The sequence below is a fragment of the Dermacentor andersoni genome, chromosome 2 (assembly GCF_023375885.2).
Source record: "Dermacentor andersoni chromosome 2, qqDerAnde1_hic_scaffold, whole genome shotgun sequence".
Lineage (NCBI taxonomy): Eukaryota > Metazoa > Arthropoda > Arachnida > Ixodida > Ixodidae > Dermacentor > Dermacentor andersoni.
Window position 1 is genome coordinate 235452826 of NC_092815.1, and position 22066 is coordinate 235474891.

The following is a 22066-nucleotide window of genomic DNA, read 5'->3' on the forward strand; positions in this document are numbered from 1 at the left end:
AAAAAAAAGATATGTTTTAAGTGGTCCTACCTAACGTTGGCCCAACCATTATGCCACTTGTGTCTGTTCTGTTGATCTTATTTTCGCTGTCATACGTCCTCTAGGAGCTTGACTGATTCACCGGCGCCTCGTCTATTATAATGCTGCTCTATCTGTTGTGCTAGAGGACCAGAAACTGCTCCTCTGGCGTTTAATGTGACAGCACACGTTGACTTTATAAACCTGCATAGACGCGCGCTTACTACCAGAAACATTTATGAGATCACTTTACCATGACATAATTTTTGGCTTCAAATGATCGGTCAGAAAAGCCGAACAGGCCTAAGCAGAAACTTAGTGAGGATTGTCAACGACAAAGCGGCAGTAGTGACACCTTTTTCAGCCCTTTACTGTCTTTTTTTTTTTTTAACCGCAGCGTTTACGTTTTCCAAATTCCCTAACGAAAACTAATCTTCGTGCGTTTCTATGGGACAGGGAGCCGGAGGAAATTTGCCAACGGCCCGCATGTCAAGCTGTGCAAGGGACAGAATAAGGCTAACAAGGGTAATTGGCGTTCTGTTTGTGATGCAGGTTTGCTACTCCATTCGTCGGGCAACGGATCTTTACTTTCCTGAATCGAGTGGCGTGCAAATCATCGCTGAGCCTGGACAGTTTTTCGTGACGTCTGGCTATTCATTGGTTGTCCAGGTCCTCGGCAAGAGGAGCCGAAAAGTTGTAGTAGACGGTAGGTATGCATCAGGTGATGCCCAATGAGAGTTCAGCGTGTTGCTTTATTTAAACTTAGCTCGTATAACGCTATGAAATATGACAAACGCGCTTTCATATACTCGTGTGGTTTTCAGAGCATATGTGCCTAATGCACGTTGGCCAATCGCTTGTCCAACTAGGTCCACATCATTCGCTGAGGTAGAAACAGAAATTTGCTTTTGACTTACCCACTCCTGTTTCCTACCTAAGCAATACAACTGGACGAATTCGTAAACATTGGAGCCCTCTAACGCGATCATACGCCTTTGCGTTAAAAAGACTTCATCGCACAATATATCCTATAATTAAGGCATCTGAGGTCGCTTCAGCGTGATTATACGAGCTGAGAATTCCGTCTCAAAAATATTACTGGAACAGGGATAAAATCGAGGCTCATAATACGCAAAGTTCGAGTCATTTTCTGGGATACCGCGATCATTTGTGGATAAGGGTAAGGTTCCCCTATTGACGTTTTGCGAGTTCGTTTGTCTTTTACTCATTCCAGCGCTGAAGAACATCTGGGATGTCATAGCGCATCCGCTATCTTTCATACGTCATACTCTGACCAAAGGCCAACACTCGCCGACTCACGCCAGCTCGTCACTGTACAAACGGCTAAATTGTCCATGTTATGACACGTTCCTCTCCTACATAAAGGCTCCCTGCTATGAGGCATGCGATACCTTGTGCCCGCCCTTTTATGGGCTTCGTAGTCATACATTTAGATGAACAGCTTTTCACTCCCCGCCACCAGCAAGGCAGGCACTTTCGAACGGCCCTTCAAGGACGAAGGTGTTGCGGACAACGCCGGTTCACTGCACCCCGCCGGTACATTTTCTGATACACCGGTCAAGTGAACAACTTTTGGAGCATGATTTCACACTAAATGAAAACAAACTTGCATTAAATGCACGTAAAACAAAATACGTTATTTTTAGGCCTACGAACAAACCATGTATTCATCTGAAACTCTCATTTCAAGGCACAACATTAGAGTGCGTTCGCAAGCAAAAATTTCTTGGTGTTTGGTTCGAGGAAAACATGTCGTGGAATACCCATGTGTCCAGGCTTGCTTCTGAATTGGGCAAAACTGTAGGCTGTCTGTACAGGTTATCAAACCTAGTTCCATTATGGCTAAAGAAAGCTATATATTACGGCTACTTCTACTCTCGCTTGTCTTACTGCGCGCTAGTATGGGCAAAAACGACTGCTCAAAACCTAAACAGACTCGAAGTGTTGCAGAAGAAGGTTCTCAGAATATATGAAAATTTTTATGGGCACCCTCGCGAACTGCGTACTCATCAGCTGTTCATAAAGCACGATATTACTAGAGCAAGTGATCTTTATACATATAAACTACTACTTTATACAAAAAAGAAGAAGCTTTATGAGCATTCATTTGATAGCTCCCCCCGATACTCTCTCCGTAATCAACCCTTACCAGTTCCTTTTTCCCGTACAAGCTACGGAGAATGTCTTCTTCAATACCAGATACCAGCAATAATGAACAAATTCTTAACTTGTACCAAATTCGAACTACCAGAATATAAATTCAAGAAACATGTGCGAAATATGCTTTTAAACATGTAAGAACCATTCGAACAACATCTTTATTTTTGCTATTTCATATTGATGTATAAAATTTATTTTTTGCCTTTGCACAAGTGCTTATAAGGATCTTGTGACAACTGTATTATATGCAATTATGTTGTGCACTAAAAGAGTTCCGTTGCGTGTATTATATTTCATGCCTTTATTTTTGTACAGCGTTTCAGATGATTATTTTTGCAATCTGTCTGCTGCTGTTTAATGGGTCCTTGGGCACTCTCAAGATGTCTGCGACATCTTTTCGCCCAAGAACCTCCGACTCGGTGTTGGAAATAAACTTCACTTCACTTCACTTCACATCATGGTGCATACGCTTCAGCCGCAGTCGAAGCAGATGGAGCTACGCGTGAACCTCATGCATGGGTATTAAACGCAGGCATCACAGCGCAAAAGCGTTCAATGAAGCGATCCCAAAGCGCCGCACAACTTCAATGGTTTGTGAACGACCTTGCTTAAATTTCTACTAGTACGTCTGCCGCTGTTACAAACGACAAAAGTATCTAGAATCATCGTTCATCCTTATGTAAAATAGTTAAATAATTATGCAGATCGCACATACTCCTGGAGTCGATGTTTTGCGAAGTACTTTGCGGGTAGCTGGCTAACCAGCATCATTTGGGGTTCTGCAACGCATCACCAGATGTACCAACCTGTCTGTGCAAGGTGTTCAACAGTACGTGTGATGCGAGCGTGTGTATGGTGACAGCGGCAAGGCGACAACGATAGCATGACGGTGGCGGCATGGTCATTCGTTTTTTGTACTCCCGCGAAGATACATTAAAACCTGGTCTTTTACCAGCTGAACAGATCGCGAAGGCCTTCGGGAGACAATGCTTTCTAAACTTCCCCCACGAAAGTTTCAAACTATCGTAGCCGCTTCTGGTGCAGCACGTCAAGAACGAGCTGGGCCTGGTGGCATTATATTACCAATAGGCCCGGACTTAGGCATTACTTCCTTTGGGAGGAATAAAGGTTATTTCTCTCTCTCGTTCCCGTAGGCCGCACAATATGGGGGAAAATGACGTGTTCTCGCTTTCATAAGCAGCTTACAGCTGTGCGACGTGACACCAGCGAAATGGCGTCGAGACCCTTTGAAGAAATCGTAGACATCGTTGAAGAAACGATTGGTGGTGAAGCAGTTTTGTTTTCCATCATTGTAAAGTGAAGCCCAGGTCTTTGTACAAAGCTCATATACTATTATTACGTCTCAAAACGGCAAAGCGCATTCCTTCAGGGTTTCTGCCGAGCCAACAACCCCCCTCCCTTTCATCAGCGCCTATCCAGAAGTCGACGCAGCGTTGAAGCCGACTGTCGATGGGTCAACAAAATACCGCTCTAATTGAACCTCACAAGCTGAACTAATTGATGAACGGGGCAGAGCCCATTTCCGTCGAAGGCTACCGTGAGAGCAGCGTCGACCTTGGATTCCCAGACTAACACGCATTTACGCCATATGCGAGGTCGAAGGTTCAACTTAGGAGGCGAATCCACCGGAACGGTGCGGAGTATTGCAACGGATTCAACGAATGTGATTGGCCGAGACACATTCATCAAATTCCCTGGTCTATTCTCCTAGAAAAGACGACGGTATGAAAAGCGGAGACTTTAGTGCAGTGAGAGAGGTGAAGCCTACTCCTACATGGAGTGGGCTTCAGTATTTCCAGCCCGTGTAAGTATTGTAAAGGGAACCCTTTTTCCCTTCATTCCTACCACCGAACGTACTCATCAATGGACTTGGTGGATGCTTGGCCGAAACGCCACCTCGAGCCGCAGAACTATATTCAAGTATATGAAAAACCATGGCCCACACATATAGTGAAGCGTTTGCAAACTCTCGGTTAGATTTCGATCAGAGGCAGAACAGAGCCCTTCCGAAGGGTGTGAGAACTCTCTCACACAGCTTCGCCGGGCTTAATGTGCGCGTTGCTCGGATCGGCGCGCTTCTGCGAAGATTTTAGCGAAACTACCGCTGTGTGACGTGGTGCGAGTGCTGCCAATCTTCTCGAAGAGCTAGTCGGCGTTGGCACGAGAAAATCCGCATGCCTCTGTGGCCTAATGTGTAGGGCATTTTGTGCTGTGGCACAGTGGTTCGATTCCATAATTTTTTGTTATTATTTAGGAGCCCAGAAACCATGCGAGGCGGCCGCAACGTCCTTGGTATGAGGCGAAGAATGTTTCCCATTAAACGAGATTCGTCTAGTTAGTTTTAAACCGATCCTGCATTTTATTATACCAATATACCTCTGCTCTCGTTCTTGCCCCGATGGGGGTCTTACTTCCTTGCGACTTCTCGGTTCCGCACCATTGACGCAAGTGCTTGGTATATATAAGTTTTTTTAAATGTCGACTGCTATAAACACTCCATATTGTTGTGTGTGTAAAAGTAGCAACTCTGCACTCATTTCTAATTTTGAAAGCAAATCAATGTTTCACAGGTGTCTGAAATGTTCTGCGCAGGAGTCGTCCAACTGCATCAGCACGTCTTCGTAAACGAATCCACGGACAACTGCATAATGCGGTATCTATATGAATTTATGGATGTGAAAACGTGGCCCCTTCAGGTGAGCCTTCGACGCCACTCGGGTGTCAGTGCGCATAACTTACACTAACACACACACTAACACTACAATCTTCTTGCACTAACAAATACAAGGTGTTCGAATTGTAACTCTAGTCATCTGAAAGCGCATGCCTCGAATACTTTTGTGGGTGCCAAAACATGAACACCGTTTGTTATCGTCTTCACCGCATACAACCAAATGTCTCGGGGTCTTGTATTCGTCTCATCGGGGGCAGCGTATACTAATAATCTGGTCACGTACATCGACAGACGTGTGCGCCATGTAGTAAGAATGACAATACGACAGCCTGCGTTTGCATTCACACAAATGTAAATAGTAAATCGAACAGGCTGTTAAAATACTCTCCAAGAAACATTTCAACGTTGGGTTTGTGCTGAGAAACGACTTAGTTGCCGAGAAAATTGTGAGTGCAGGGTTGAATTCCTCTAACGCAATCACACGATTTTATGCTGCTTGCAATCTCCATGGACGGCTGAACCAGCGCAACATTATATGAGAGCGCTGGTAACGTGGAGTCGAGCGATAACCCAACTTTCTGACCACCTACAGCACCGTCAAGAGTAGCGTGGTAGCATCAGTAACTGCTTATTTATGAGAATTGAATAGAACTGTACAAGTAGCGTTTTCACCAGTGCTACCTACAGCGCAATGTGATCGCATTTTTATGACCAGTGGTTGCCTACCACTGACATAATATAGTGAGGCAGTGTGACATCATCGGGCTAGTACTGCAGTGGCCCTGTCGAGTCGCAAATTTCATCCTTCACTATACCGAATTTTCTCGCTTACTAGCCCCTTAAGTATTTTACGCGAGCTCAGCTCGTCAAAAGCAATAATGTCATTTTCAAAGCGATTTCGGAGAACCCAGCACGTACACCTAGTTTTTATTCTACTGCATACATGGCTGCAGTACCAGCGTTTGAAATCCGCGGTTATTTCGTTCTTTCTTGTACTACTACATAGATGACTGCAATTACTCAGTGCCTCGAAAGCCCCTTTGATTCAGTCTTCGTGTTCTGCAACATATCTGGTAGCCATTTTGTCAGTGCTGGAGGGGCAGGTTTATTGCGGTATTTGCTTTCTGCTACATATATTGCAGCACTCTGTCAGCACTCAAAGACCGTATTTTTGGAATCTCGAGTTCCTTGCGCCTTCTGGCAGATTATGAACGATGCCGCCTGCTACTGGTAGCTTACACTTGAGTCGCGCGTGCAAAATAAAGGCTCTGCTCGACTCTGACAGTGGCTGGATTAAGTTGGAACACTGCGAATTCCAAAGCCACGCACTCGAGTTCTCGTGCACGACACCTTCGGAGCTTAGCTTAACGACGATCTTTGAGACTTCTTACTTTTTCTCTTTAAAAAAACGAGAAGTAGGAATACACCTATAAAGAAAGTGGTCAGACAAGGAGATAGAATTTCTCCAATGCTATTCGCTGCGTGCTTGGAAGAAGTATTTAAGCTATGAAACTGGAAAGGCTTAGGAGTAAGGATCGACGGCGAATATCTCAGCAACCTTCCATTTGCCGATGACTTTTTGCTATTCAGCAACACTGCAGACGAGTTGCAACAAATGATGGAGGACCTTAACAGAGCGATCATAAGAGTGGAGTTGAAGATTAATATGCAGAATACAAAGATAATGATGAATCGCTGGGCAAGAGAACAAGAATTTAGGATCGCCAGTCAGCCTCTAGAGTCGGTGTGAAGGAGTACGTTTACCTAGGTCCATTAATCACAGGAAACCCTGATCATGAGAACGAAATTCATGGAAGAATAAAAATGGGTTGGATCGCATACCGCAGACATTGTCAGCTCCTGACTGGAGGCTTGCTAGTATCATTGAAAAGGAAGGCGTACAGTCAGTGCATTTAACCGGTGCTGATATATGGGGCAGAGACTTGGAGACTGACAAAGAAGCTTTAGAACAAGTTAAAGACCGCGCAACGAGCGATGGAACGAAGAATGGTAGGCATAGATTAAGAGACAGAAAGAGAGCGATTTGGATAAGAGAGCAAACGGGTATAGCCGATATTCTAACTGACATTAAGAGAAAAAAATGTAACTGGGCAGGTCACGTAATGCACAGGTTAGACAACCGTTGGACCACCAGGGTTACAAAACGGATACCAAGAGAAGGGAAACGCAGTCCAGGATGGCACAATTCTAGGTGGAGCGATGAAATTAGGAAATTCGCGGGCGTTTATTGGCATCGGTTGGCACAAGACAGGGCTAATTGGAGATCGCAGGGAGAGGCCTTCGTCCTGCACAGGACATATAATAGGCTAATGATGATGATGATGATGATGATGATGATGATATCGACTGCCGGGTTAGGCCGGGAACAACAACGCACCATCTGACGAGCGTTATGTCGGTTCCGCATTTCGCCCACTCTATGAACATGGCAGCGTTCACAAGCTGCTGCAGTTCATGGTTTACGATGACGAGCTCATGATACTCGACGAGCGCCGACCGAGCAACAACTGAGGTTCACGTTTCTGACGTTTGCGCGCCGCTGGTAGAGGCGTCACACACATGAATTCTTTCTGCTCCGCGGTGTGCCGACCGATTCATCGCAAAAGAACGGATAGCCTTATCATTTGAGGAATTCAGAATTAGGTGATCATCGAATTACGTGACCAACCAGATTGAAATCCAAGAACCTCCTTCCTCTGCTGTAACATCGGGAGTGCCGCAAGGATCGGTGCTGGGTCTATTGCTTTTCCTCGTTTATCCTAACGACCACCCTGACTCCATTACTTCTTCCTCTATTAAGCCCTTCGCTGACGACTCTGCACTTTACCATAATATTACTAATCTAGCTGATGCAAGCAAACTTCAGAACGATCTGAATAATGTGTCACTCTGGTGCAGTAAATGGCTAATGCAACTTAAAGTAATCAAATGTAAAGCTATGCAAATTTTCCGCCGTTCAATATGCAATGACACGCGAGCTATACTTTCTTAATAGTAATCAGCTCACAACTGTTGACTCGTACAAGTATCTCGGTCTTCATGTCAAAAATAACCTCTCATGGCACACCCACATTCAGCACGTCTGTAATAATACTACATGCATGCTTGGATACCTGCGTCGTAATTTTTCATCTGCGCCTTCACTCCTTAAAGTAATTCTTTACCGAACATTTGTACGATCAAAGCTCGAATACGCATGCGCCATATGGGATCCCGCTCAAACCTATCTAACACTTGCCCTCGAATCAATCCAATACCGTGCAGCTAGATTTATTTTATCAAATTACTCGCGTCATTCCAGCGTTACAGCAATGAAAAATACTCTAAACTTACCCGATCTTTCATCCCGTAGAAAATGCGCTCGCCTTTCGCTATTTCATAAAATTTTCCACTTTAACCCTGTATTAAAAAGCAGCTTCTCACACAGCCGTTTTATGTTGCATCTCGATCAGACCATTGCTTTAAAGCAGGTGTGCCGTCATGTCAGACTAATCTTTACAGTGATTCTTTCATTCCTCGAACAAGCACGGAATGGAAACATCTTCCCACTACCATCGCCCACATCACAGACACTACTAACTTCAAGAACGCCATTCAACGTGCCTTTGCTTCAATCCAATGTTCTTTGCATAAATTGTTTGTTACGTTTACTCCACTCCTTTCTGTAGTGCCTCCGGCTCCTGAAAGTAAATAAATAAATTGTAGTGAAGATGAATGCCCGGCGCCGCAGCCACATCGCCAGTCGAGCGGGAGGCGCGAGCTCGAGCTTGCCTGGGCTCTCTTGTGCTGTATTGCTATTCGATTCTGGTGGAGGTGCTACGGTATTCCCCAACCTGGAATCACGCACCCGAACTCTGCCATCCGTCATGCCTGACGACCACAGCCCGACATCCCCACCGGTTACTCCAGCCATCATATGTGCTGGTGCCCAGCGTCAGCGGGATCCTGATATCTTCAGCGGCACCGATGAGAAAGACGTTGAAGATTGGCTGGAATCGTATGAATGCGCCAGCAACACCAACAAATGGGACGAGCCCCTAAAGCTCGGCAACGCAATCTTCTATTTATCGGGTGTGGCCAAGCTGTGGTTCAAAAACCACGAAGCCGATCTCCGAACGTGGGCTAGCTTCAAAACCGGCATTGCAGAAGTTTTCGGCCGCCCTGGCGTGCGGAAACCTCGTGCTGAACAATGCCTACGAAGCCGATCCCAGCAAACTGGTGAAACGTTCACCAGCTACATAGAGGACATCGTCGACCTCTGCCGGCGTGTCAACCTGACGATGGCGGAGGCGGACAAGGTACGTCACATCATGAAGGGCATTTCCGACGATGCCTTTCATATGCTCCTCTCCAAAAACCCAGGCACTGTCTCTCAGGTCACTGAACTTTGCCAGAGTTCAGTGACCTTCTCACGCGGCGCCCCCCTGCGTCCTACGAAACCCTTGCGAGCATGATCCCTGCTCCTGAGGTGGACTCCCTGCTTGGCAAGATAAAAGAGTTCGTCCGTGCTGAGGTCGCTCGTCAGCTTTCGCTGCTTTCGACGCGACCACCTTCGCCTTTGCCGCCCAACCTTCGCCCGGTCATCCAAGAACAAGCGTGCGCAGCTCTTCCTTCTGCCCGCGAGATTCCGCCCGTGCCGCCTCCAGTTGCTTTTCCCGAGATGACTGCACCTCTGAGCTATGCCGAGGCTCTCGCGCGGCCACCACCTCCGACCTTTGCGCCATCCCCATCGGTCGTGCCACTGCGTCCAGCTCCTCCCTTCGTTCAGCCGCGGTACAGCAGTGGACAATGACGCACTCCTGACAACTGGCCAATATGTTTTGCGTGTGGTGTACCTGGCGACGTTGCACGATTTTGTCGTCGCCGCGCACCGTCCTACCGCCGTAGCTTCGACGCCGCACCATACGTTTCCCCATACCCGTCTTTTTCCGCGTCTCGGAACCCCGGCCAGATGTCTTCCTACTCGGACCACCGCCCTCTTGTTGACCGCCGTTCGCCATCACCTCGACGCCGCCCGCTATCGCCGATGTGCCGTCGTCATTCTTCACCGGAACGGGAAAACTAATCGTCGCAGTTCCCGAGGCAAGAACTGCGTCACCCACGAACAGACCAAGGCCTCTCCCATCTCCGACTGATGTTATAGACGTATATGTCGACGGCGTCGCTGCACTCGCCCTCGTTGACACTGGTACCGCAGTTTCAGTTATCAGTGCCAAACTTTGCCGTTCGCTCAGAAAAGTCACGACGCCACTGTCCAACGTGTCACTTCGTACTGCCAGCGCAGACCACATCACGCCAGCAGCTGCATGTACTGCTCGCGTTGTGATCAACGGCCTCCTCTACATCGTTGAATTTTTCGTGCTGTGTTCTTGTTCCCACGATGTTATTTTGGGCTGGGACTTCCTTTCCGCTAATAAGGCCGTCATCGACTGTTCTCGTGCTGAAGTGGAATTTCAAACGCTGTGTAATGCCCCACTCCTTGACGCTCGTGAACCTGAAAATAAAGTATTTGTTGCCGAAGACCTTACAATTCCACCGCACTCATCTGCCCTTGCCACAATGTCATGCAACATTGTTGCTGATGCCAGCGCACTTTTTACGCCATCTGCAATTTTCGCTCGTCGCAAATGTTCCCCGCTGCCTTTCGCTCTTTTGGACGTTCATGCCGACGTCAGCAGATTGCTCGTCGCCAACCGATTACCCGTCGCCAACCGATTACCCTGTTCTCTATCTTTTCTTCGTGAGGAGTGCGTTGGCCGTGCCCAGTGTGTCGACCCTGCTGCCGTCATTGACATGTCAACTGGTCCCATCGCCACTCAAGAGGTCGCCGTGGTGACCTGTAACCCCGCGCAGGAGCCGACTTCGCCCGATGTTTTACATAGCTCCATCGCCGACATGTTGACTGTTTCTCAACGCGCCCAGCTTCTACGCCTTCTCGACAAGTACCGTTCGTCTTTCGACTGCCAGCATGTTCTCTTGGGCCACACGTCAACCGTTTGTCATCGCATCGACACGGGTACCAGTGCGCCACTGCGACAAAGACCATATCGCCTCTCCGCGACAGAGCGCCGTGTTATCGACGACCAAGTAGCTGACATGCTCAAGCGCGGCATCATTCAGCCTCCGGACAGCCCCTGGGCATCTCCCGTTGTTCATGTTAAGAAGAAGGATGGATCGATACGATTCTGTGTCGATTACCGTCGTCTTAACAAAATAACTCGTAAAGATGTTTACTCTCTTCCGAGAATTGACGACGCCCTTGACTGTCGCCAAGGCGCGGAGTTCTTCTCGTCTATCGATTTACGCAGCGGCTATTGGCAAGTCCCCAAGGCACCCGAAGACCAACCTAAAACGGTCTTTGTAATACCAGATGGCCTATATGAATTTCGTGTCATGCCTTTCGGGCTTTGCAACGCCCCCGCAACATTTGAGCGTATGATGGACAATCTTTTGCGCGGTCTCATGTGGAAAACGTGCCTGTGCTACTTAGTTGATGTGTTTATTTTTTCGCCCGATTTTCCCACCCATCTCTGTAGGCTGGAGGAAGTGTTGCAGTGCGTAACTGCCGCCGGCCTTCAGCTCAACCTGAAGAAATGCCACTTTGGCGCAAGTCACCTCACCATCCTTGGACATGTAGTATCTAAACACGGTATTCTTCGTGACGCCGCCAAGCTCCGTGCAGTTGCTGATTTTCCCTAACCTTCCTCCGTAAGAGAACTCCGCAGCTTCCTTGGCCTGTGTTCTTACTTTCGCCGCTTCATTCGGAATTTTGCGTCCATCACCGCTTCCTTGAATCAGCTTCTACGGAGCGACTTGAATGACTACGCCTGGTCGTCCGCTTGTGACGATGCTTTCCAAGAGTTGCGTCGTCTACTGACCTCCCCGCCTATACTGCGTCACTTCGACCCGACAGCTCCGACCGAAGTACACACCTACGCCAGCGGTGTTGGACTCGGCGCTGTGCTCGCGCAGCGCAAATCTGGATTCGACGAGTACGTCGTTGCATACGCAAGCCGCACCCTCACCAAAGCCGAGAAGAATTATTCCGTTAATGAGAAGGAATGTTTGGCCATAATCTGGGCACTTGGTAAATTTCGACCCTACCTCTATGGCCGCCCCTTCGACGTCATTACAGACCACCATGCACTTGAAGGAAACCTCAGGTCGATTAGCTCGCTGGGCTTTGCGGTTGCAAGATTTCAACGTGCGTATTGTCTACAGGTCTGGCCGCCGCCACACCGATGCCTACGCGCTTTCCCGTTCGCTCGTGTCAACCGAAAGCTATACCTGCCTCTCTGCCGTTGACCAAGTACTTTCGTTCCAAGAAGCCTGCGACATGGCTTCGGAGCAACGCAAGGATGCCTGGATTAGTCTTATCCTCTTCCTTTCAAACCCGTCGACTGTTCCTTCATCTTCTCGACCTTTGCGCCGTCAAGCATGTCACTTCGCAATTCGGGATGGACTTCTCTATCGTGGGAATTACGTCTCTGACGTCCGCAAGTGGTTGCTGGTCATACCTCGACATCTTCGTCGTGAAATATGGTCCTCCTTCCACACTGACCCGCAGTGTGCACATGCCCATGTGCCAGATGTCGGTTCATCGTGACATGCATGCAAAATTTCTTTTCACATAATTATGGGTACGACAAGTAAAAACTTTGTCTCGCGTTTCTCGAAGTTTCTCTTGTAGAGGCTACTTCCTCACAGACGGAACGAGGATAGCCCTCTAGAGAAAATGCACGAGAGTGGAAGGTCGAGGCCCTCCAGGCACTGTATAAGTGGAAGCAATTCCGGGTCATCTCGTTGTTGTTGATCCATTTGTGACGCGTCAACAATACCAAGGAATGGGAAATACTCTTCTTCTGACACAGTTGACCCGACTGGTGCGTGTTACAAGCTGTCGGCGTCACTGTGTTTCCTCCCGGATCGGCATACGACAGTAATATCATACTCTTGAAGCCTAAGGCTCCATTTTGCTAGTCGTCCGGATGGATCCTTGAGATTCGCCAGCCAGCAAAGCGAATGGTGATGACTGACTGATCTGAATGGTCTACCATAGAATGGTCTACCATAGGTTGCCGTGCCAAGCGCGCTGTTCCCGCGTCTTTTCGATGGTCGTTGCTTCGTATCTGAACTCGGCGACCGTACGCGGTGGGTTGCGGACGAGAACTGCGAAGAGTTCCTACTTTACCCCACGCATGAGATGGCACAGTTTCTTATCTTCACTCATGTTTGGATAAGCAAGCTTGAACAGGCGGGACATGTCCTCGGTGTACATCGCCACGTTCTCGTTTGTGAGCTGGTTGCTAGCTTGAAGTTCAATTTCCGCCTTTTCTTTACGATCACTCTGGTGCGTGCTGACGTATGTCGCTAGCAGTTGTCATCGAAATTACTCCCAAGTGGTCAAAGAGGGTTCGTGGTTTTCATACCACGTTCTCGCGAATCCTCCAAAGAAAAATATACGTTACGGTGCTTCTATTTCTCATCCCATTAATTAAATCTCGCCACTCTCTCGAACAGTTCCAACCAGTCTTCCACGTCTTCGAACGAGTCGCCATGGTATGTTGGCGGCTTGCGAGGTTGTCTTACGACCAGCTGTGCTGGTGTTACCTGGCTAGTCATTGTGGCGGCGTCCGTTGTCTGAGTTTCCCTTGGCATGAATAGAAGAGGGCCGAATTCGGGCGAGTCACCTCGAAGACGGCGGCTGGTCCGTTGGTGCACAGGTGTCAGTTCCACGGGATGGACTCGCTGGTGCCCGGGGCTACGCTGACTTTGGTTCGTGGGGCTTCGACTCATACCCCGCACCTCCACCAGAAATGTAACGATGTTTATTAAGGGCGAACCTGTGCTCACAACTAAGTCACTGTGGTCGTGAAGAATCCCCGGCAGTCGCGTTCTAAAACTGGTGTCGAACCGTCTTCTTCTTTCTTCTCGCGTGATCGCTCATGCGCGTGGCGCATTCGAGGCCGGTCCAGCCGGCTATTCGTGCGACGAATGCCTCCCTACCTGTTGTTTCTGAACAACGCCGCGGTACGGCGTGCACAGTGTCCAATACGAAGGGCGCGCAACTTGAATGTGACCAAGTTGTCGCGGCAATATTATCGGCTACAAATGAGATGTATCTCAAGACTAGCAAGCCAATACAGCATATATCAAGCATTTTATTTCGGAACCCGGTTTTGTTTACCTTGTAGAAGCAGCAAAAGTTCAAACAATGGCCTTGTTGCAGCAAGCAGTTGCTTGTCTTTAGTGCACGGTGTGTGTTGCTTTACACTGGTGCCGTCCTCTTTACTGCTTGCCTGGAACAGAAATTGAAAAAAAAAAACAATTTTGCAATTTGAAATGCAAAAAGATGTGACCTATATACTTTGGACCTATAAATGTACTTAACCCATTAGGGACCGGTTTCTTTTTTCTTCCTATCTTGAAATAAATCGCATATATTAACTTACATTTATACTAATAATTCACATGCAAGAAATTATTACTCTTGCCTCATTAGTTTTTGAAACATAGCACGTGACCATATGCTCACACTGGGCCCTTACGCTACAGCAAGATACGCGAAGTTAAAAACATTTATTTCAAGCCATGAAACATCACAAAAAACATATATAGCTAATAGTCGAGCAATTATTTAGTGTGATATGGTTTAAATCATGGAATACACATGCCGACGTCATACTTTGTACATTGTGTGTGCACCGCGCTGTTGCCATTATCTCATGCACACCTCCACCTCTTGCCATTAGGTATCGGTGCAACAAAGTGGGCCACTTGGTCATACCGTGTACCAGTCAGGACATCACCAGTCTTTGGTATTCTGCGTTGACCAGGTCCTCTAGGCTGATTGTCCCGTCGCGTCAAGTAGCTTTGTGCAATTTGCCTGCGGAATTCCACCTGCGTGACGTTGAACCCTGGGCTACGAGTTTGCGCCCAAGCGTTGCTGATAGATACATCAAAAAGTCAAGTGAAAATCAGCCACCACCACTTTTTGCCACGGATTGCAATCCTATAGGCGCCTGCATTTGCATCCATCTGGTCCGTACCTCCTATAAACCTTGTACTTAGCAACAGTGTTTGGATGGGCCACCTTGATTCGCTTCTTAACATACGAGTACCAGTCTGCAGATGACATTGGCTCTACGCCGTGAATGGTGCTTACGATCGTTACTACCGAATTGTCATTCCAGCACACAACAATTATCCCATTGTCGCTCAGCACGGGATCTTCGTGCCCGCGAGGTTGGCGCTTGACGAATTCTGGTCAAGTGATAGGGCATGCTTTGGGAACACGGTTCTCCTTCACTGTACCCGTGCCTTCGTAGTCATGTGCCTTGAGATGCCTGAGTTGCTGCATGCTTGTGAATAAATTATCAAAATAGAAAAAGAAAGGAAGGTCGTGCGTCTCTGCTGCGAGTTCTTCCACCATTTGAAAAGTGGCACCGCTGCTTTTCCGAAGTCATTTTCATATTTTTCAGATGTTCCGGGATCCCCTGCTTGCCTTGATACACTTTGAAATTTACAAGGTATCTGTTCTTGGCATTATGCACCATACTTTATACCCGAAGCAGATAGGCTTTCCACGTATGAACTGTTTACACCCATGACGACCATAATACTCAATCATACTTTCGTCATAGCTCAGGTGACGCACACGTTGAAAATGCTCCACAAACCTTGCATTCAATAGTGCCATCAATGGGCGCAACTTTGCCAACTTGTCACTAAGTGCTAGGCTTGCACTTGGCACAGTGCACTTGGCACAGTGCAGGAATCGCATTATCTGAACGAAGCGATTTCTTCGCATAGCATTGTAGGCCATCGCGTTGCGCATATCCGTGCCGCTGTTCCAATAGCACGTTTTCCCTAGCAAGCGGTTATAGCCGGACAAAACGAGCACTCCATGAAAACCTAATTCTTCTTTGGTAACCTCCGGATCGGGCATATTCCAAAATAACAGACTTTCTTGTTTGTTCGACTAGCAGCTCCACGACGGCGTTGTCAAAAAGATCGAGCAACTCAACAGATGAAAAGTCTCTATATGCAGCAAAGTTTGGGTCGGGAAATATGCCAAGGCTTATCTGGAGATCCCGCTTCACCCACTTAGAGGCAGTGGGTAATTTTGGCGGAATGGCCGCATCAACTACAGAAGAAGAAACCTCTGATATTCCGTCACCTTGCTCGCCGGGGTCGTCATCGTCCGAGTCGCATCCACCAATGCGGCGTCCGTCAGAGAAAACAGTTTCAGCGCCGGGTAATAGCTACCACCTGCTTAGATTGTCAATGATCCCACCTCAGCCTTCATCGGCCGAGTTTTCAACCGAATAGGTGCTAGCCTCTGGCGGCTCGATATAAATCACTGACACATCGTCACCTTCCTCTACGGCTATCTTGGCTATTTCTTCCAACATTAACCTACTCAGACAATAAAATAAGAAATAACCACTGCGAGAACGCGCCAGGAGCCGTGCACGAGATGAGAATGCAGTTTAAAAAATAATAAAAAGTTAGGTAGCCTAAAGGCCCAGCGTGACCATATGGCAACGCGCAAGATAGCGCGCTCGTTCATGGATAAATCAAACGTTAATCTTTCACAAATGGTCATCGAAAGTCACATATTCAAAGAACAATACGGAGGTAAGGATATCTGACTATTGCTTAAACAAGTAGTAAAAACAAACACACTTACCCCTTGGAGCGATGCATGGCACTGCTACTCGCAGAGCAACACTTATTCCTGCCTTTGCGAGGGGTTCCCACAAAACGACTGACAGCTGCTGCCACTTGGTATCCATAAAGGGAACTCTAATCTGTCAAGCGGCACGTCAAAGGCGATTTTGGTGCCGTTTTGTTAATCTTAATTAATTTAAATTCACGGTGCAGACTAACGTGACCATATGGTCACGCTGGTCTTTAATGGGTAAAATTATATTTATTCAATCGTGTTCTTTTTTTTACTAATTGAAACAACGTGTCGTTATTTCTTATTATTGGCGGAGCCTCCAGAACACCAAAGCGGCATCGGGAACACCACAGCTAGAACCGGGACAGGTCCGTGGGTTGGGGCTCGCAGAGGCCCCAACCCATGGGCCGCCCTGCTTCCGGCTTTGATCCCCCCGCTACCCCTTGGGTGACCCGGAGATCCTGCGCCGCCTGCGTTATTATAACCTCAGTGGCTCTCCTGAGGCCTCCGTTTGGCGGTTACATGTGCCTCCCTGGAGCAGTGCTTCTAAAAAATGCAATCTATCGTCGCGAGGAAAAAAGCGACTCGCGACTTATACAACACCGGTCCAAACCTTGCCCCTTCAGACACAGCGATTACCAAATGGGGCGTCCGTGCCCACTGCCTCACCGCGCGGGGAGCGTAAACGAACTGAACCGCACTCCGCAATGCCGGCATGTCTAGGGGACAACCGTATGCAACACGCGCTAAGAAACCTCCCCCGTAGTGCCTAGACAGAGTCACATATTCAAGTAGCAAAGGCCCCCAGATTTTCTCTCTCACACCCGCTCATACTCGCGCCTGCGCAGAAACGTCGAGCGCCGCGAAAAACGCCCCGCCCCGCTGTACCTACTAGCAGGTAGGTACAGCGGCCCGCGTTGGCTGCTTTCCTTCCTTGTATTCTGTTCCGGTGTATCAGCAAACAAATCTCGCACGTCTGCTAGCCACATAGAATGCGAAGTATTCTCCGAGTTCAGCCAGTTTTCTCTATCTAGTTGTCTACGTTCAACAGCAGGGCTTCGATGCATTCTGCTTCCGCTCCAAGAAGAGCACGTTGGAGGGGCCAAGCTAGTCCGGCTTATACATGGGCGAAAATTGGACGCTCTACAGTCTAGTGTAGCTGGCGCGGGAATAAAACATGTCCTTTCACACGATGCAGCGGCTGTAACAGGGTGCATCGCGCGCTAGCTTGGCTGACCAGCACCATGCTGTTCGTGTTTACTGAAGCGAGCTTGTTGCGTTTGCGCCTTTGACAAAGAAGCGCTAACTCGCCGCACAATTGTCCGCTAGCGCTGCGGCAACAACTGATCGCCGCGCTGCTGCTTGTCTCGTTTAAAGCGCGGGATAAAATTTTAGTGATCTTAGCGTCGCCGGCTTGACGTATCCGGCTTCACCTGCCGCTGCCTGGCACGCTGGAAGCTCCGGACTCGTCGACCGATCGGACAACTGCCGCGATCTGTAGTAAAGGATGGTAAGTAGCTGACGCTTGTAACGGCCGCGGGCTTAAGTGCGCGTAAAATGGCGGCCATGCAGGCCGGACCGTGGCTGTGATGAAGGTTGGGCCATTTCGTTCTGGCGGCATTGCTAGTTCGTTCTTTATTCTATATGGCATTGCAATGCTGTATGGCTTGCCGCCGCATCTACTCCATGGCCGCCGCGTCGCGTGCTCCTTCGTGACGTGTGCAGCATGGGATTATTGCTCGTTTCTGGCGCTGTGTCAGAAAGGCTTTCATTTGTCTACTTCGACGCGTTCGATGTAGAGATGCGCGAAGTGTCTTGAAGATGATGCACTATACCGGAAATGATCGCTTGAGAATATCGACCCTGAGTACAACTTACTTTTGCTTTTCGTGCGCCATCGCGGCTTGTAGTGCTTATAGTCACCTCGAGAAAGCCTTTGCCAAGTAGATCTTGATGGGTGACTGCTGTTGAAATGTAGCTTGTGCAGCTTCGTCTACTGCAGTTTACATGCTTTGTGCGCGTTGGCTGGTCGGCGTCACACTTATGATGTGTTCGGCCTTCCTCTACTCGGCGTTATGTACTGCACACCCATCGCTCATGTTCAAGTACGTATTCGAGCATCCGACAGCCACAAAACGCATCGGCATTCTTGCAACAGGTCAAATCGCAAGCGTAACACAGAGAACGCACGCCCAGAGAAACACCCGTCGTTTCGCAAATGATTAGCGAGCAATGCCCCTGGCTGCCTGGGCGCAACATGGCGCAACTGAGAGGTCAAGAGGGGCGTACGTGTTCTTGAATATTCGCTACATCCTCATCGCTACTGTTTTGCCGCCAGGTGCACGCATCGTCTGCAGAGGCGCTATTTAATAGCTGCTAATAAGAAAATTAGGCAATTACCAGCCCTGCGACTTTTCCCAGATTACCTTGAGAGTATACGCTAGGCATTTATAGTTAATTTAACCCAAGTGAAATTTCGTTGCAGTTTGCCTTTAACTCAACACGCCCAGAGAAAGTGAGAGTGTAAGCGATGCGCTGGAGTTTTGTTCTTCGAGTTAACATGGGGAGGGTCTTGTCATCGCTTCTTCTATCGAAAGTGATGTTTCTGAAAGTGAAAGTTACTTGTCCAGACAGTGGTGAAGCATTTTCACGCATAAAATATTAAGCAGGTTGGTTAAAAAGGCCTTAAAATGGTTGCCTTTATATCTGCCTTTAGTGTCTCTTCAAACAAGGTTGTGCACTTATCGTGCTTTCCTTACATCCAAATTTCGCAGCAAGCTTGCGATTCCTGGTCCGCGTCGATCATCTGCCGCTTTTTTTTTTTTTGTGCCTGATCTCCAGGAGCCACTGGACAGACCGCATGACGCACCGACCACTGTGTGGGGGGGCACCTGCAACGCACTGGACTGCATCGAACCTGAGAGGCCATTCTTCGACGTCGTCGTCGGCGAGTGGCTGCTGATGGACAACATCGGCGCGTACTCTCTGAGCAGAGCTTCGGGCTTCAATGGACTTCCATTCCCCGCAGTGCACTACATCGTGCCGCAAGACGATGTCACTATCGTGCAAAACATTCTCAACTCTTCGCCACTGCGCAGTGGCTTCAGTCAGCCGGAGGGCGTGCTCAAGAGCGCCGTCCTCGCGCAGTGGCGAGGACAACCGGCGATCCGTAACCGACGGGTTGGGGTCAACGACCTCCGCTGCTGAACAAATCGAGTTCCGCATAAGCAACGGACGTGCTCGCATATCCTGCGGGAAGTCCCTCCTCTAACTTACTGTTACGACTGACGGATTATGCATTGTGGTGTAGAGGAATGTACCCCTGTGGCTTCTCGACATAATACAAGTGCGTCTGCACTACAGATGCCAAACACTTTCTAGCAAGGTCAGTTTTCAATCAACAATACGTATGACATTGGTCAAACAGGAAACAGGAGCAGGGCATACGACAGGGCTAGTTTGATGTTCCATCTTGCTACACAGCGCAAGACCAGGCAGATGACGCAAACCAGGACATAGACAAGCACTGACTTCTGGCTGATTTCCATTTTTTTAAAGAGCAACATATACATATAGGCTCTCATAACGTACACGTAGAGCATACATATATACAGCATGTTTCTTTTTTATGGCGAACGCTTTTCAAGCCTACAAAAGTTACTCAAATCAGGTTTTTACAGAATAATCTGCCCATGGGGACATCATTTGCAAAAAAACAGCAATCTATTTACTGATTAATCTAAACACAGTAATTAACTTCCTAGTTACCAACTTTACCGCGTATGCTTATATTGGTAACTGGAAGAGAAATATCTTAAAGTGTGCTTCATTCTAGCATCAAATTCACATTCGTCATTTTTAACATCAAGCACACCCCTAACAAACACACTTCCATTAATCCAGGAGCTTCAAATAATCTGTAAATTTTTTGTTGAGATACAAACTTAAAATACCAACTGCTTTACAGAAAAATCGCAACGTTCCTTTTGATGCGTTAAACATACCAAATCTAATTCGAATTTCCTGCTAACAATACCTCTCTTTTGCAATCCATTCGTACTAAAAACTAGATATTCCTTAAGCTTTACATTGTGCAAGCATCCTCATTTTCGACAAGTGCAAATTTGAAGCGATTGAGTTCTGGAACAGGATAACACTGCGTATTAAAGGGCCTCTCGCCAGGTCTGGCCATTTTGAGCGGACAAGCGCACTGCATACAATGCGTTATTAATTAAGCTCTTACCTCCGCGCTCCCAGCCGGAGAGTCGACGTCTATCGCGAAAGTGTGCTTAGGTATGGGGCAGTACTGTGACGTCACTCAGAATGACACGTGACTCCCATAATTATTCAAGGCAGCATCGGTTATTTATTTATTCTGTTGTTTTAATAAAAATAAATAAATTTTAGAGAAATAATAAAACATACACAGCGAATGTCTCCTTGTTTTTGTTTTACTTCGTACTGAAGCAAGAGTACCATTTCCTCTGCTTGCTCCCACGTCGTGCAGTCACGCACGCAGAGAGCGAAAATGTGGGCACTATAACGTAAAGCTATTCCAAACGTTTCTATTCCACTTCTGCAATCAGCCCTCCGCGATTCGTCAAAGCTTTTTTGGACCACCTTCACTTCGCCTGTCTGTCACGCGACGTCACGAAAACAGTGATAGCTCCCCAGCTGATATGAATGAATGTTTATTTTCAACAGACCCAATACAGAGCCTGCTAGAGGGGCAGAGGCTAAAGGCTTAAAATGCCTGACAAAGGCCTCGGACCCTTTACAATTTGGCAAGCGGTTTTAGGCCAAGATAACAGTCACGCTTTCATGACAAACAAACAAAAAACACGGAAAAACACAGAATATAACGATTTTACATTTTTATAAGAACAGTATCTATCTCTATGCATGTCTGCATTACATACATAATGTATGAAATATATATATACATTGAACATACATTTCACGTGCGTGTTTTTTTTATTATGCAACTATATTCATACAACCTACGAAGATGTTTGTATACACACATACATATCGCACGGCTTTGCATATTTACACACACCAAAAGAAATCAAATAGTAAGTGGAGAAACAACCACAGCGAACATTATTTCTGAGAGTATTTTAATTCTGAAATAATTATTACATTTTTATGTTATTTTTGAAAATACTTATAATGGTACTGAAATCCAATTTTTCTTTCACCTTATTTAATATATCAGCTACCTGATATTCCGTTTTCTGTAGTCCGTATTCAGTTCGTATTTTAGGTGTGCGTCGTTTTTGTAATCTTAGACAATATCTAGGAATTCTTCATCTTTTGTGTAGAGTTTGCTTTTGTGTATTAATTGCAACAGCTTGAAATAGTATAATTGGTCTGCCCGCAGTATACCATGTTTTATAAATAAGGGAGCCGTTCTTAAATCTTTCATTTTACCATGATAATTTTCAAAAACCGTAAAATCCTTT

At 47.4% G+C, this 22066-nt stretch overlaps 1 protein-coding gene across 1 annotated transcript; it reads left to right on the forward strand.

The window, feature by feature from the left end:
- The first annotated feature begins 260 nt into the window (after positions 1 to 260).
- Positions 261 to 21016, forward strand: LOC126539921 (ornithine decarboxylase-like). The gene is made up of 3 exons (XM_050186744.3): positions 261 to 724; positions 4813 to 4916; positions 19443 to 21016. The coding sequence occupies exons 1-3, from the start codon at positions 466 to 468 to the stop codon at positions 19806 to 19808; spliced, it is 729 nt and encodes a 242-aa protein (XP_050042701.2). The 5' UTR covers positions 261 to 465; the 3' UTR covers positions 19809 to 21016.
- The last annotated feature ends 1050 nt before the right edge of the window (positions 21017 to 22066 follow it).